This window comes from Geotrypetes seraphini, chromosome 7, assembly GCF_902459505.1.
Source record: "Geotrypetes seraphini chromosome 7, aGeoSer1.1, whole genome shotgun sequence".
Lineage (NCBI taxonomy): Eukaryota > Metazoa > Chordata > Amphibia > Gymnophiona > Dermophiidae > Geotrypetes > Geotrypetes seraphini.
In genome coordinates, this window is record NC_047090.1 from 114,076,319 (window position 1) to 114,092,521 (window position 16,203).

General features: G+C 41.8%; 1 protein-coding gene across 4 annotated transcripts in view; it reads left to right on the forward strand.

Annotated features, from left to right (window-relative positions):
• Nucleotides 1-9,901, forward strand: part of TMEM62 (transmembrane protein 62) — a 111,707-nt gene extending 101,806 nt beyond the window's left edge. For all 4 annotated transcript variants that reach the window (XM_033952839.1, XM_033952838.1, XM_033952841.1 and 1 more), the window contains 2 exons: nucleotides 332-450; nucleotides 9,025-9,901. In XM_033952839.1, coding sequence (XP_033808730.1) covers nucleotides 332-450; nucleotides 9,025-9,351 — 446 coding nt within the window. In that variant the 3' untranslated portion in view covers nucleotides 9,352-9,901. The remainder of the gene's footprint in view (nucleotides 1-331; nucleotides 451-9,024) is intronic.
• The last annotated feature ends 6,302 nt before the right edge of the window (nucleotides 9,902-16,203 follow it).

Genomic DNA, 16,203 nt, shown 5'->3' on the forward strand with positions numbered 1-16,203 from the left:
ATGTTTTCTTCATACTTAAAAGATATAAACACTATATTAGAATATCCAGATTTTTTAATGGGCGAGCAGAGTGAAGAGTGGTATATGGCACATGTTATGAATCTCAAAAGCTAGAGCTGATAGGAGAAAACTGGTGCCATTTTTGGAATCAGCAGGTCAGATATACCCAGAAACAGGTCTAACATTTGAGGCACCAAAATGAGTTTTGGCAAGTGTTATGTTTATCTTCATATGAAAAGACATGGCTTTTCTACATAGACCTGTAATGTTTAGGACACTTCATGCCATAAATATTCTTGCTGCTTTTCATGTTTTTAAATTGCCTTTACAGGACCTTGGTTTGTTGGCGAGATAATAGATGGCCACGTTGGGGCCTGTTTTGCATTTGGAGTGATTGTTAACGGCCAGTACTTTCAAGGCAGTGTGACATATTTTGTAGGAGTACTACAGGTAAGAATTATTTCCTCCTTTTTAACTACCAGATTCTGAATAGTGCAGTTGAAATAGCTTAGTGTTCCTCAGACATAAAAAAAAAAGAGCCTTCAAAATGTGGGATACTTTTATTTCTCTTTGTTCATCAAACCGGAGCAGTTGTGGGACAGTTCCTAGCAACTCCACCGCTGTTCAGCTTTTTAAAGAGTAGCTTGTGTGCGGTGGAATGAGATGATCAGCTGTGATGGTCTCTTTAACAACTGGCTCCTTGTTCCTTCACTAGAGTTTGGTTGTTGGGTCTGAGCTTTTCACTTCACTAATTTTTGGATTATGCATTTAAATATTAAAAAGAAAAAAGTAAAAGTACAAGAGTCTTTTGTAGATATTTTAAGTGATGAAGTTTTGTTGATATTTTTATTGATAACATTTAAATTGCATAACCCATGGATTATTTTAGCCTCATTTCATTAGAGCAAAGAAGCTTATTATATGGTCAAATGTTTTTGTTTGTGTGAGTTTCCCACATCAGTTTGGAATGGCTAGGCCTAGATGCGCCAAACTTTGTGGTTTGGGAAGGGGGAGGAGTATCTCGGGGGTTGTCCAGGCCACAGTGTGTTGGAACCAAACTGAGAGTTTATACGTAGTAGCCTTTGAAGCAGGGTTGGCTTAACCTATGGACCAGGTGAGGCTCTGGACAAGGGTGCTGGCGCTAAAAGGTACCAAATATCCAGACTGCGACATCACCAGCCCATAAGTTAAGTTGCCTCCTTCTTCCTTTTCTGACACTGCTGCCTGATCCTGGCCCCCATAGGGTACAATTTTATAGACCAGCTGCCACTAGTGAGGAGGGCCAGCGTTAGCATCAAAGGAGGGAAATGCAGCATAACCCTCCTCCGATGATGCTGCTGCTTGACACTGACTCTGGTCCTCCCTCCTTGCGACAGCTGGCATATGAAGCCTCATCTTGCAGGATGGTGCAGTAGGATGGGAGGAGGGAATTGGCTGGAAGGCAAGGCATGGTCCAAGGCAGAGCAGATCATGGGCTGAGGTGCCATAATCTCCTGGGCTGACTCTTAAAGAGCTATTTTGATAAAGTAGCTATTGAGGGGCTAAAGTCCCCCTCACAAGCAGGGCAAGATTAATTCTTCGAGGGCCCCTAGACACACAAGTACACTGGGCCCCCAGGTCTTGCCCCATTCCATGCCCTACCCCACCCCCATTTATTTACCTGTTTTCTTATTTATAATAATAATAATAATAATAACTTTATTCTTATATACCGCCAACAATCTTGTGACTTCTAGGCGGTTTACAATATAGAGAAGTGGTTTACAATAAAGAGAAACTGTAAATACAATAAAGAGAAACTGTACATACAGCGAATTAAAGGGTATAGCATTGTACATCTGGTAATTCCAACATTAATAATATTAACAACAGTTTGTGTGAATTGAATGGTGTGTTCATGGTTAGTGATTAGGGTTGGGGTTTACAATTTACAGGGTCGGGTATGTGGTGGTATTATGAGGGGGGCTGATGTTCTGGTTCGTTACCTAGGTATTTCAAGAACAGGTAGGTTTTTAGGTGTTTCCTGAATTCACCATAGTTGTTTGTGTGAGCAATTAGTTTTTCTAAGTCTTTACCTCATGTGGCTGCCTGGTACGATAGCAGTTGTTGATGGTATCTCTTATATTTACACCCTCTAGCCGGAGGGGAGATAAATTTCAGGTGTGTTTTCCTTTTATGTTTGTTGGTTGGGAATGAGAAAAGGTCTGTAATATATTTAGGGGCTAGACCACTTCTATTTCTTTTTTCTTTTATTTTAAAATTCAAAACAAACAACAACGATTTTTCTTCTATGCAACCCCCAAACATCTCTGAACACCCTTCCTTCCCTTCCCACCTACTTGCCCAGGACTTAAACTCTGAACTCTTTCCATACGTATATAAAAGTGTACCGCAACCTTGATTCATCATTAGGTGAAATTTCCATTTGATTTCACACTTCCCACTAAACAGAGGCAAGTTAAATATACAATACAATACCATATAATGATAAACCAATACAATAACATTTTAAACTCCCACACCCATAGACTTCCGGTGAGGACATGAAGCGGTGAGGATGCAGTTCTGACTGCTCCCGACGCTCTCAGAAAAATTGACATTTTTACACACCAGATATTTTCACACTGACCCGCTATCAGCGGCTGAGGACACTAGTTACCATCTAAGTGGAGGTCTTAGATGAAAACGGGGCTCGGATGGCAGCAAAATCCTCAAAGGACTTTCTAAACAGGGGTCTGGAGAATAGAAGATGACGGAGGCTTTCCTTTTGTCTCCTTCCCCAAGCTCGGAACAGGCGGCAGAAATAACAGCAGAGGTGAAATCTGTAGTGGAGCTCACAATTGGCCGGCAATTGCAACTAATCATAGATAAATTAGAAGTAATGGATCGGTGCTTTATATCACGCTAACCTTGGACATGAAGATGGTGCAGGAATAGTTAGGCGCTATGGAAGTCAAACTGCATCCATTGTTGGAGGACTGCAAACATGTGGACGCAGTAGAAGTGAAAGTAGACAATTTGGAAAATCATTCACACAGAAATAACTTGAGACTAATTGGCTTGCCAGAATCTGTCACTGATAAAGATTTCCAGTCCTTCTTGGAAATATGGTTGGTGAAATCCCTGGCACTTTCTACAACAGCGGGACCCTTGGCCCGCATAGGGAGAAGGGAGACTGTCCCCATGCAGCGATTTTGAAACTACTTAATTACCACCATAAAGTGGAAATCTTACAAGCTCTTCTTGCAGGCAAGCACTTGGAGTATCAATCCTCCAAAATTCTATGTTTCCAGGACTATTCCACTATAGTATCAATCGTGCTTTTTCATCCCTATGTGAACAGCTAATTAAACTTAATGTGCAATTCAGCTTGCTTTACCCAGCTAAGTTGCAGATTTCCAGAAATCACACCCCTAAACTTTTTGAATCTGTGCAAGCTGCAAGGGATTATGGGCTAGATTCACAAAGCAAACTAATCATGTACCGATCGGTTTGCGACCCCTTTGCGACCAGATTTCCCTCTTGCACTATTCACTAACCTCTCCTGCGATCCGCTTCGAATCCGTGCATGCAAAGTAGACAGGGATGCGATTCACCAAAGAATTTTTGGGCTGGCCGATCAACCCAAGAAGCGATTGCTGGGGACCAGTCGAAAACGTCTTTCCGACTCTCCAGCTCCATTGAAGCCCTGCTCTCTGCTGCCCGAATCTCTCCTGCCTGCAGCCCCAATGCTCTTCCCCTATGTCTCCTGCCTGCTCTGCCCCGAATTGCCATCCTGCTCATCCCCATCTTTCCTGCCTGCTCTGCCCCGATATCGCTGCCCTGCTCTGGCCCGGTTTTCTCCTGCCTGCCGCCCTGAATCTCTCCTGCTCTTCCCTGCACTGCGAGCCTGTGGTTTTAACCCGCGGGTTAAAGTGTGTTAAAACCACGGACTCGCTGGACTACAAAAAGTTAAAAAAAAGTCACGTCTCAGAAGTGTCTTGACACATACGCAGACCATCTACAGATGGTCTGTGCATGCGCAGGATCGCACACTTGCGATCCGTGCGGCCAGATTAAAGGCATTCCTCCGAACGCCAAGAGTGGAGAATTCGTTGGGCCTGCTAGGATCGCCCTGGAAAAACAGGTTAGTAAATCTAGCCCTATATCGCCACAATTCAACCCTCTCAGGACACTTGATTGGCTTTCATCTGTGGGCCTGGGATTAGGGCCAATGTTTTTCTCTACTTGCAGGAAAGCGTTATGGCTTTAGAGCCTTTGTAGGATGTCTGATTCCCTGGCTATAAGGGCACCAAACTGACAATCATTACTCTAGTTTGACCTCCCAGAAGGGAGGGAGTACACCAAGTTAAGGTTTTAAATCCCTTTTGGACAGCATTTTACCTTTTTTTTTTTCCCCCCTGCATTTTGTTCCTTAGTTTTTATAAAGGTCTGCAGAGGGTAAGGAGAAATTAGGTTCTTACCTGCTAATTTACTTTCTTTTATCCTCTCTAGACCAGCATAGGGTTAATCTTACAAGCGGGCATATATCTCATCATGACCAGCAGGTGGAGATTGAGACAAAACTTTGGAACTGTACATATCATGTGACCCCTCCCTAATTACCTCAATCTGCCAAATAGCCAAGCAGAACTAAGAACTATATACAGAAAAACAAACAAGACTCCGAACAGGAGTATCCACAAATAAAAATGCAAAGGAACACATGCAAATATCAAAGGTCCCGACAGCTCGCTAGCCACAGCCGCTGTTCTTAATTTCCCCAGCCCTAGAAAAATACTAGAAACCGATCGAAAAATGAAAATCTGCACGCAAGAACACAATAGAAAGGGTGGGGTCCTATGCTGGTCTGGAGAGGCTAAAAGAAAGTAAATTAACAGGTAAGAACCTAATTTCTCCTTCTTTAGCAACTCTCCAGACCATCATAGGGTTAATCTTACAAGCAGAACATACTGTGGCCGGGCCAATCCCCAAGTGAATAGGAAAACCTGGCTCGGACCGCAAGCAAGAATTTTGTAACGCCTTTTATGTGGTTAAGTGCAGGAAAAACCCGGATACCGGATTTCTGAAAACAGCATCAGGTTTATTAGTGTTCCCAAATGAAAATAAGAAAAAAAACATTCAAATTTGGTTTCTTAGACCAGTGGTTCCCAACCCTGTCCTGGAGGAACACCAGGCCAATTGGGTTTTCAGGCTAGCCCTAATGAATATGCATGAAGCAAATTTGCATGCCTATCACTTCCATCATATGCAAATCTCTCTCATGCATATTCATTAGGGCTAGCCTGAAAACCCGATTGGCCTGGTGTTCCTCCAGGACAGGGTTGGGAATCACTGTCTTAGACGCTCTCAGGTGCTTCCCGTACTCTCATATAGTTCAGTCCAGGAGAGTCATATTGGGTTTAACTCAGGGACTGGATAGCCCATTTTCACTACAATAATCAAAATTCCAAAACTCAAAATTCCCCCAGTAGTTCAGTACCTTCACTGTCCCATATCCCCTTTGGGGTTTATCAGTTTCTCCTGACCACAGTTCCTTGCTTTACATCTGAGCACGTCCCGTGCCAGCTTTCTCACGTTTCAGCTACTTCACAGTCCCAGTATAAACAAACTTAACTTTGCTTCTGCTGTTCTCCCAAGCCCTGCCTGACAGGCTGTGAGGGCCATGCCTCCCTTTTAGTTTGAGGTCTCCAGGCCCACCCGATGTGACCCTTGTCTTCTTTATCTCCGGCTCCTAGGGAGTCTGAATACGGGGTTATTTACAGACACCTTCTCACTTAATTAAGCAGTGCTGCCTCAGCCCTGCTCTGGCTCAAGTTTAAAGAAAACTCTTTCCACAGGACAATACAGGACCCTCACACACTATATTCTTCTAGGTCCATGTCCTCACCAAACACACTACCCCCAGGGTCACTATACATTTCCCACTCACACTCTTGGGAACCCTGGCTTTCCATTTCCACATTCATTCCAGGCTTTACATCTCATCCCCGTCTCTGCATGTCTGCCAGCTCCCCTGCAACATTTCCATTAGGTTATACTCCTCTCCTTGTGGGCTGGCCTCCTGCAAAACGTCCCTGCTGGGGCTTGGGCAATGAGTGGAAGCTAGGATCACTGTGGGTTGTTTGGCTTTCCCAATCAGAGAGCTGAGCCTCTCTCCTGCAGCCTCTGCTTGTTTCCCATTTGAGGCTTTCCAGCCTGCAAACTCCGGGGTCTGACTCCACCCCTCTCCAAATTGGTCTCAGGTTTCTCCCTGACTTGGGGAAAGGAGTGATAGGGGAAATTATTAGTTTTCAGTACCCTCCCTATCTGGCTCTTGGGTGGTGCTGTGACTTGCCTTTTCTCTCTCACTCCTGGCTGAGCCAGTTGTCCTGGGTCCATGTCGGGTTTTCCAGAGCCCATTGATGCATGCTGGGGAGGTTTAACAGTCCTTTTCACTGGGACAGGAGCTTCCCTGTCACAATACCAAAGCAGTCCCCATCATGGATGGGACCCCTGAAGGGCCGACACCAGAACATGCACACTGAACACCGTGTCCTGACGCGCCTGAACGTCCACACGGTAGTGTATGACAAAAGAATGTAGAGAAGAGCAGAACGCCGTCTTACAAATACCCAGAGGAGGCACCAGCGAAGACTCAGCCCAAGAAGCTGCCTGCCCGCAATGAGTCTTGAGAAATTCCAGAACAGTCTTTTTCTGAAGAAGATAAGCAGAAGCAATAGTCTCCTTGATCCAGGGTGCAATGGTAGCCTTGAAAGCACCATCCCCCCTACGAGGACCCGCTATAAGGAGAAAAAAGATGATATGATTTCCTGATCTTCTGGGTCTTCTGCAAGTAGGCGCGAAGGACTCGATCAACATCCAATTTGCGCTACCTGCCCGACTACCCAGGACCAGGAGGACCATAGACTGATTGACATGAAAAGGAGAAACTACCTTTGGCAGAAGGGAAGGAACGGGCCTCAACACTACCCGCTCCCTAGAAAAACTCCAGGAAGAGAGAGCCTGCAGCTCCAAAACACGTCTAGCAGAAGTAAATTATCTACTGTATATTATTGTCATGTCTTTATTGTAATTTATATAAAATATGTCATCTCAGTCCTGTCTCAATTATTATGAATGTACTTTGTAACCCTTGTAACCCGTTCTGGGTTCCTTTGAGAGGACGGGCTAAAAAATTGAACAAATAAATAAATAAGTAATAGCCACCATGAAGACCGCCTTAAGAGTAAGGTCCTTCAACGTACAGGCACCCAAAGGCTCAAACGGGTGGGCGCACAAGCCCGGACAGGACCAGATTCAAGTCCCAAGAGGGAACAGACAGTCGCACAGGAGGCTTGAGCAATTTGGCCGCCTGCAATAAGCGAACGACATCAGGAATGGCAGTTAGACATTGACCCCATAATAACCCATGAAAGGCTGAAAGGGCCACAAGCTGAACCCGGAGAGAAGACCAAGCCAGGCCCCTGTCCAGGCCATCCTGCAAGAACTCTAAGATGTTAGGTAGGGAAGCACAAAAAGTAACCACTCCTCGCACCATACACCACCCCTCAAAGATACACCAAACTCGCACATAAGCCTGAGAAGTGGAAAGTCTGCGGGACCCCAAGAGAGTGGAGATCACTTTGTCTTAATACCCCTTCTTACCTAGGTGAGTCCTTTAAAGTGCCAAGCCATAAGACAAAAGGGACTCGGATCGAACATGGAATGGGGCCTTGAGTCAGGAGATCGTGTGAAAGAGCCTGCACTCTACCCATTTGTGGTAGATGGCTCCCGAACCTGGAGACCTGATCCAATCTGCATGCTGTCCACAGGGCTTACTGTAGTTTCAGGCTTACAGAGCTTCCTCTAGAAGCAGACAACTTTAAAATGTCTGCGATCTCCCGCCGAAGGATCATTCACACTGAGTTGATCCGCAGCACATGGACAAACCCGCGAAAAAAAAAATCAAAAAGGACTAGGAAGATAAAACAAATCACGAGCAGAATTAACTGAGATGATAGCATGCAGAGAAGCTGCAGAATAAACTGGGCAAGACAGGAAGCTCCCGGGCAGGTAGCCCAAAGGGGAGGGATCATCTTTTAGTTGCCTGCAGCTGAAGCTAATAAGATACAAGATCCCATCCATTCAGCATCCAGAGAGATTGTGCAAGAAATGACTGTTCATATAAATACACAGATCCAGATAAATGCTGCAGAATTCGTGCTTCCACCTAATTTAGTTGACCTCGACTTAAATATTGTCCTTGAAAACCAGCATTCCTCTCTCACCAGCTATCAAGCATTTGATACAGAACTTCTATTTTGATTTCCTTGCTTGCCTTTTATCCTTCTTATAACTATTCAAGCTTCCTAATACTCAGCTGTTTTTACTTGTGCAAGTAAAACCCACAAGTCCACAAAGTAATAGTTGAAATGAAATCTGTACTTTATGGATTGTCTAGTATTTCTAAATTAGACATGTCAGATTTAATCCAATGGTACAGTGATTAAGCACTGTATATTTATATTCTATAGAGCCTGTGATTAAAGAAGAAATTAATTTAAAAGCAAAAAAATATTAAGCATTTGTCACTTTACCAAGACCGATAATTAATACATCACCCCAGCAAGGGCACAAAAAAGTAAAAAAGTAGTGCATTGGGTGTTTGAGGTCTGGTAATTAAATATACTTGATTCAAGTTTGTTCTCTACCATTGGATATATCAGTTTATTTAACAAATTGATTTTTTCCTCATTTTGTCGATTGATGTCAGATTTAATGCCATTGTTATTTTCAAAACTTCTTATACTATCCCTTGAACCCATGGAAGCAGCCTGCTTCAGAAGTGTCACAGAGGGCCTCATAGAGTGAGATTTGATTGGACTATGTACTACATGAAGTCAGTTATTATGACATAGCAAGATAGACTATTCTTAACTGATCTCGCTAATAAGGATAAGTGGTATTTATTATGAAACTCTAGATGGTACTGTTTATATTTTAAAGCAATTCCATGCTAATGTCTTATTCTTTCCTTTTCAGCTGGCATTCTTTAACCTGCCCTTGATGGCTTACCTGTGCTGGTGCCTGTTGCTTCGTTGCCAGGGTCACAGTTTTTGCTCCCATGTCCGCAGTGGGAGGCGACTCTCATCAGTACCAATTCACATCTTCATGTTTTTACTCCTGATCTGGCAGGTCTTTTCCTGTTACTTTCTACTACAGACTTACGGTATTCTCTCTTTCTTTTTGTCCCCAATGAGAACCTGGCTTGTGCTGATGACTCTATTTCTAACCCAAAGGACCTGGACACTTGGCTCATCAGAGCTGAAAATATATATTGTGGAAATGAAAACTTGTCGGAGTTCTTGACAACTATTTCACTAATGTTATAAGAACTTCTGGCTCATTTTTGTGGGATGGAGTCCAGTGAGGTTTTTGTGGATTTTTATTTCAATACTTGCATCTGCATTTGTGTTACACTCTATTGATAGCTGCACCAATGTGGGCCTTCCACACTCTGATAACTTTATTTTAGCTGCCAGTTATCAAAAAGGTTGAGTTATGAAATTCAATTTTTGTATCATCAGGGCCTTAATTTTATGGGATGCAGCCTGGAATGCAGTAGGGACATTCTGCTCTTTCCCAGCAGCCTGAAGCAAGAGAACAGGAGGTGGTGAAGCGGAAGCAAAGAACAGTCACTACTCCCTAATGCAGTCCTTTTCTCCTATTGCTCCTAGCCCACCCAAGCCTTTCCCAGCTCCACAATCCTACTCCTTTTTTTTTTTTTAATCTACAAATTAAGTCCTCAGTATTGCACTGTTAGAATGAAGATAAGATGGCATAAGTTGACACATTGATTTTGCACAGCTAGCCTGTATTATATGCTGGTAAGAATAAACCTGAGAGTAATTTAAAATGATTACAACAATGTGTATATACCATTCAATGTTTGCTGATAGCTTGACAGCAGTAGCTCTGTAGTTAGTAAATTTCTTCCTTAAAATTATTCTGTACTGTATGTGGGCAAAGCCTGGTTAGTATATTCCACCATTTAGGAAGTTAGAGATAAGTTCTGGAATATTGGAGGACAGTGTATATAATAGAAGGATTGTTTTGGTAGAAGATATTATAATTATGTGACATGGTTGTGTTTGAATGTTTATGAAAAAATATATATATTTATAATAGAATTTTCCACCATTTCCACCAAGGCCAGGGTGAAAATGGATAAGTGATTCCTAGCAGCTGGAGATAGAGAACTGATTTGCAGGTGCTCATCCTGGATGGAACTTCTCTTGTCCAATTAGCATTGTTCCTTGCCCAAGCATTCCATAAACAATATAAAAGTGAAAAACATTGCAACCTAAAACTACTACCAACCATAACTTGCAACTATAACCCCTTTCGAGAGGGAAGTCAAACACAGATATTCCGAAAGGGTGGGGCTCTGGATTCATCTGCTGCTGTTAGCTTCATTTACTTGACAGGATCACAATTCAAGTAAGCCCATATGTCTGCAGAGACACTGAAATTCATATGTCACATGAGAGTTGGATCAGCTCCAGGTGGTGATGGTTTCACTGTAGAGTTTTATAAATCATTTCAAATTACCCTTTTGCCTCATCTTTTAAATTTATATCAGGCTCAACTAACTAAAGGTTGCATTTCTGGTACTATGGCAGAATCTTTAACTATTGTTTTGCTGAAGCCAAATAAAGATCCCATGCTGGTTTCAAATGACAGGCCTATTTCTTTGATCAATGTAGATGGGAAATTGTTGGCCAAGTTATTGGCATAGCGCTTGGCCAATGCTCTCGCTTATATTATAGGTATGCACCAAACGGGGTTTGTTGCTCAAAGGCATCCTTCAAATAACACCAGGCTGGCTTTTCACATGTTAAATTTAACAAAAGCCATGAAGATCAGGCCTTCATGTATCAAGCAATAGATTGGTTTGCTATTGCTTAGACAAGGATGTCCATTATCTCCTTTGCTGTTTGATATTGTTATGGAACCCTTGCTTTTGGCTATTCAGCAGGCAAAAGAGATTCAGGGTATTCCTTATGCAGGTCGGAAATATAAAGTCTCTGCATATGCAGATGATATTTTGCTTCATTGGAGGAATCCTGACACTACCATTCCACATTTACTAGATTTGATTGATTCAGAAAATTTTCTGGATATAAAATAAATTGGAGTAAATCAGAGGTTCTTCTGCTAAATGTACACTGTCCAAAAGGATTATTTAATACATTCTCTTTTCTTTGGAAGGAAGAGGGTATAAAATATTTAGGTATCTGGATTCAGAAAATGTTGGAAGAGACAATGAAAGTAAATGAAATATTTTTATTGCTGAAGGTCACAGAAATGTGTGAGCAATGGAACCCATTGCATATGTCTTGGTGGGGGAGAGTACAAACGGTTAAGATGATGATTTTGCTACCAAATGGGAATGTTGCCAGTGTTTTTTCAGGGGTCCTTTTATAAGAAATTAAATAGTATTCTTGCTAAATTTTATTTGGCTGGGTAAAACTGCTCGAATTGCTTTAGTATCTTTACAAAAACCAATTGTGGCAGGTGGGGTAAATGTTCCCAATTTTCATAGATATCAGGCTTATTTACTGCGTCAGGGTATGTATTGGATCCTCCCCGAACTCATGGAAAATCTTCCCGATTGGTTGTAGAGTTGCAACTTATATCCCCATTACGATTGTTTCATGTGTTGAGTATTAAGTTGCCCAGATGGGTTAAGGACAATAGTATTGGACACCTGGAAAACTTTGAAATTTATTAATAAATTAACAGATGTTCCAATAGAGAAATCCACTTATCAATCCTTGTGGTTAAACTCCAAGATTCAAATAGGCGGATCTGGGATCGCATGGAAGCACTGGATGCAGGCAGAAATACATACACTAGATGATGTTCTATCAAATGGGAAAATGCTTGATTTTTCACGACTGCAACAAGCATTTGGTATTGCAAAGTTACAAAATTATAAGTGGTTGCAGTTGAAGCAAGCCATTCAGAAGGGGTTCCCTGATTGGCAAACTCTTAAAGATCATTATAGCTTGCAGATCCTATGCTTCCAGACAGATTTGCTAGGACATCAGGCCGCCCAATGGTATAAATTTCTGAATTCTTGAATAAGAAACCAAAATATAGTCTTTGAGAAATTTGGAGCACTGAGATAAAGCAGTATATTTCTGCATCTCGATGGCCACAAATTTGGGGGGAGGATGAGATGTACAGCGTCAGCATCTTTGAGACAAACATGGTGGGGGGGGGGGTTTGTTACATAGATCGTTTTGGACCCTGGTTAGGTTACAAAAGTTGGACGGTTTTAAATCTAATAGATGCTGGTACTGTCATCTAGACATTGGGACACTGGAGAATCTGTTGTTCTATTGTCCTTTGATACTTAACTTTTTGAGGTCAATATGGGGTAAGATTAACAACATATTGGAATCATCAATTCCACTGACATATGAGGCGGTAATATATGGAACATTATTAGATGTTAAGCCCCCTATGGATCGATATAATGCCGTTTTCATACACATCCGGGGAAGGGGGGGCTATTACTGTCCTAATTTTGACCTTTCAGTATTTGGGTAGGTGGGAGGAGGATGGGAGGATAGTATTAATCTGACTAGGGTAAGGTTATTGGAAAAGTCTATGTTTCTGTGTTTTATTGATTAAGCATTGGGTGGGGGGGATAAAATGATTGGTTCTGTACATTTGTAAGTTGTGCTTTTATTGACTTATTATATGTTATATATTTGTGTCTTACATTATGGATGTTTGGAAAATCAATAAAGAATTTTTAATCATATTGGATGACTTGCTTCACCAGCAAAAGACTAAGTAAGCATGGCATAAATCTTAAAGAGTCAAAAACCTTTGGAAAAAACAAACTAATTTTCAACTTCTTCCTAAAAGTGGAATGTACTCTCTCCAACTACAGATACAGTAGTATATTATTCCATAATTTAGGACCTATCACTGAAAAAGATCATTGACAAGTAGCTTGCACCCTGAGCTTACTAAGAAGTTAAAGCAAAATGTACTTTTGGGTACATGTACTTGCATGAGAGATCTCAAATATTATACTGGACCATCACAAAACAAAACCTGAAACTCAAATACAAGTGAAATTTAATTTGAAATCACACAGGCAACCAATGGAGTTTCACCAAGACAAGGATGGTGGTGAATAAAAGATTTTAGATTCATCAACAACCCAGCCACCATATTTACAATGATGTAAACCACTTTGCTGAGCATTATAGTAGAGAATGACACAGGAACAATTTTTTTTTCCGTGGGAACTCATTTTCCAATCCCTTCAAGCCCTGTCCTCATCTGCACAAGCCTCAAACACTTTAAAATCATAACTGTTTGAGGCTTGTGCGGTTAAGGTAGAGCTTACAGGAATGGGACAGTGACAAATCTTATGGGAAATTGAGTTCCTGCGGGGATGGGGAAAAAATTGTCCCCATGTGATCCTCTATATTATAGTCAAAAGGTAGTATACCTAATCCAATAAACTACTTGATAGAAGACTCCACCATAAATTGTCCTGGGCCAAGCCATCATCTGCCATTGTTTAGGATTTTAGAAAATTTAGTTCACAACAAAAGAAGACCCACTCCTTTCACAACAGTAATAAAGTCCAAAAACCACAACAAAAGAGGCTGTGGAAAATGATGTTCTTGATGTTGGTTTATTTATTCAAATCAAAAGCAGTCAATAACAATCCACATATGACTTGAAGAACCAACATGGTCTGTGTTGCGGTGAACACACCTTTCCCAGGGGTCCTACAATCATGAATTTGTAGGAGTGTAGAGCAGGGATGGGCAAACTTTTTGACTCGTGGGCTACAATGGGTTCTTAAATTTGACAGAGGGGCCGGACCAAAAAGCACAGTTACTTGGCTAAATTTAAGAGCAACTTAAAATGCTTCCTTTTTAAAGATGCATATGATTAATATATCTGACTCATATTTGGTGTATCTTATACAATCTTTTTTTTTAATATTGAAGTTAGCAAAATGAAACAACCAAAGGAACACATAGGAAACTGTGGCGAACCATCACCGCCATACACAAAGTTCCTAAACATCATTAGCAATGTTAACAACCATATAAGCAGACCAACCCACCCCCCCAGGTAAAAAGTACTATAGGATCATACACCTAAATATCCAATTTCTGAGCAATAACAGTCCAGGTATGTAATGGTTGCTGATAATAACCTCTGCGTTTAGCCACATAGAGTTCCATCTTCTGCATCAAAGATAACTTTACCCTCCATTCACTCACATCAGGCACCCGGGACTGTTTCCAATAGGCAGCTATGAGACATTTAATTGCTGCCAGCCCCATTCTCAATAAGCGGGTTTTCCATCTGGTCACACAAGTAGTAGATAACCCTAATAAACAGCTTTGAGGAGTAATTGGTACAAGGACCCCCCAACAATTGGGACAAAGTTTGCGCCACTGTCGTCCAACAAGGAACCAACACGGGACAATCCCACCATATATGAAGAAAAGTTCCCACTGCATTATGACAGCGCCAGCAACTGTCAGACGACGTCTGAGGATACATCTTATGAAGTCGTTCTGGAGTATAATACCAGCAACTCAACATTTTATATGCATTCTCTTGTATCAATGCACAAACAGACGCTCTACCCACCTCAGCACAAATATCATCCCACTCTTTAGCTGTAAAAATACAGTGCAAGTCCCTCTCCCAATGTTGTCAGAAACCCAAATTAGGGACGACTCTCCCCCTGAGGTATTTATATATAATGGAGATAGGCCTGGGCACCTTCTGCAAAGTCTCCCATAAATGTTCTAGATGTTCATTCGCAATAGGAGATGTTTTATCCCAACCACAGGTAATGTTTCACTTGAAGATAAGCCAAATAGTCTTCTGCCCTCACCCCTGGAATGCGTAGCAGAGTTTCAAACAATATTATAGTCCCGGTACGCAGAATGTCCCGAAAGTGGGTCAGCCCGAGCTATCCCCACCGCTCAAAAACTGGGTTGGTTTTACCTACTAAGAATTGGGGTTCATCCTGCAAAGAAGCCAAAGTAGAAATTATCACCCCATTATTACACTCCCTTTTCAGGTTATCCCACAGTTTGATCAAGTTGTAAAATATAAGGATTGTCATTCTCCAATTCTCACTGGCGAACCGTCTGTAAAGACCAAAGCCCAGTGGACAGTCTATGCTGAGGTACAAAGGACTGTTCCAACAGCACACCCCACTTGTGGGGACTCAATTCCCATTCCAATAACATCCTTAGCTGCGCAGCCTGGTAGTACCAGTGAAGATTTGGAACCCCTTTCCCTCCCCAAGCTCTTATCAGCCCACATCACCCGCTGGGAAATTCGAGGCGCTCTATTCACCCAAATAAACTTCTTAAACTCTGCCTGTAAGATCTTAAACATCTGAGTAGATAAAGGGATTGGAAGCGTCTGGGGAAAAAAATAAATAACCGGGGTAACACATTCATCTGGAGGACGGCGATACGCACCCCCCCCCCCCATGAGAGCCAAAGCCCATGCCAGCATTGGAGGTCCGAACGAATCTTCCGGAGAACCAACCCGTAATTAGCCTCATATAGCTTATCCAATCCATGGGCAAGTAAATACCCAAGTACTTAATACCCTTGGATGCCCATTTAAATGGAAACTTGCGCTGGAGACCCAGAACCTGGGGCTCCCCTAAAGTAAGATTCATCATTTCAGTCTTCTCTAAATTGATCTTAAACCCCGAAGTGCTCCCATAGTCCTCAAAAATATGTAGCAAGTGCCCCACAGTACGTTCGGGATCTTATACAATCTTAATTCACCTTTATTTCTTATCAATTTTAAAATTCTCCCCTATCTTTTCCCTTCATTTCTTCCCTCTGTTTTTAATTTTTTTTTTATTGTAATTTTCTTCCATACTTCCCTTTTGTTTTATTCCTCCTTCCCACCTTAGTATGTCTGTCCTTGTATTGTCTTTACCCATTATTTATTTTTTATTTTAATTGTACAACGCTTTAAAATATATTGTAAAGTGTTTTATCAAATTTTAAATAAACTATAAAACTAAACTATAAACTTACTGTAACAGGTGTTATCCGGGGACAGCAGGCAGATATTCTCACATATTGGTGACATCATCTCCAGAGCCCCAATGTGGACAGCTTCGCAAGCAGA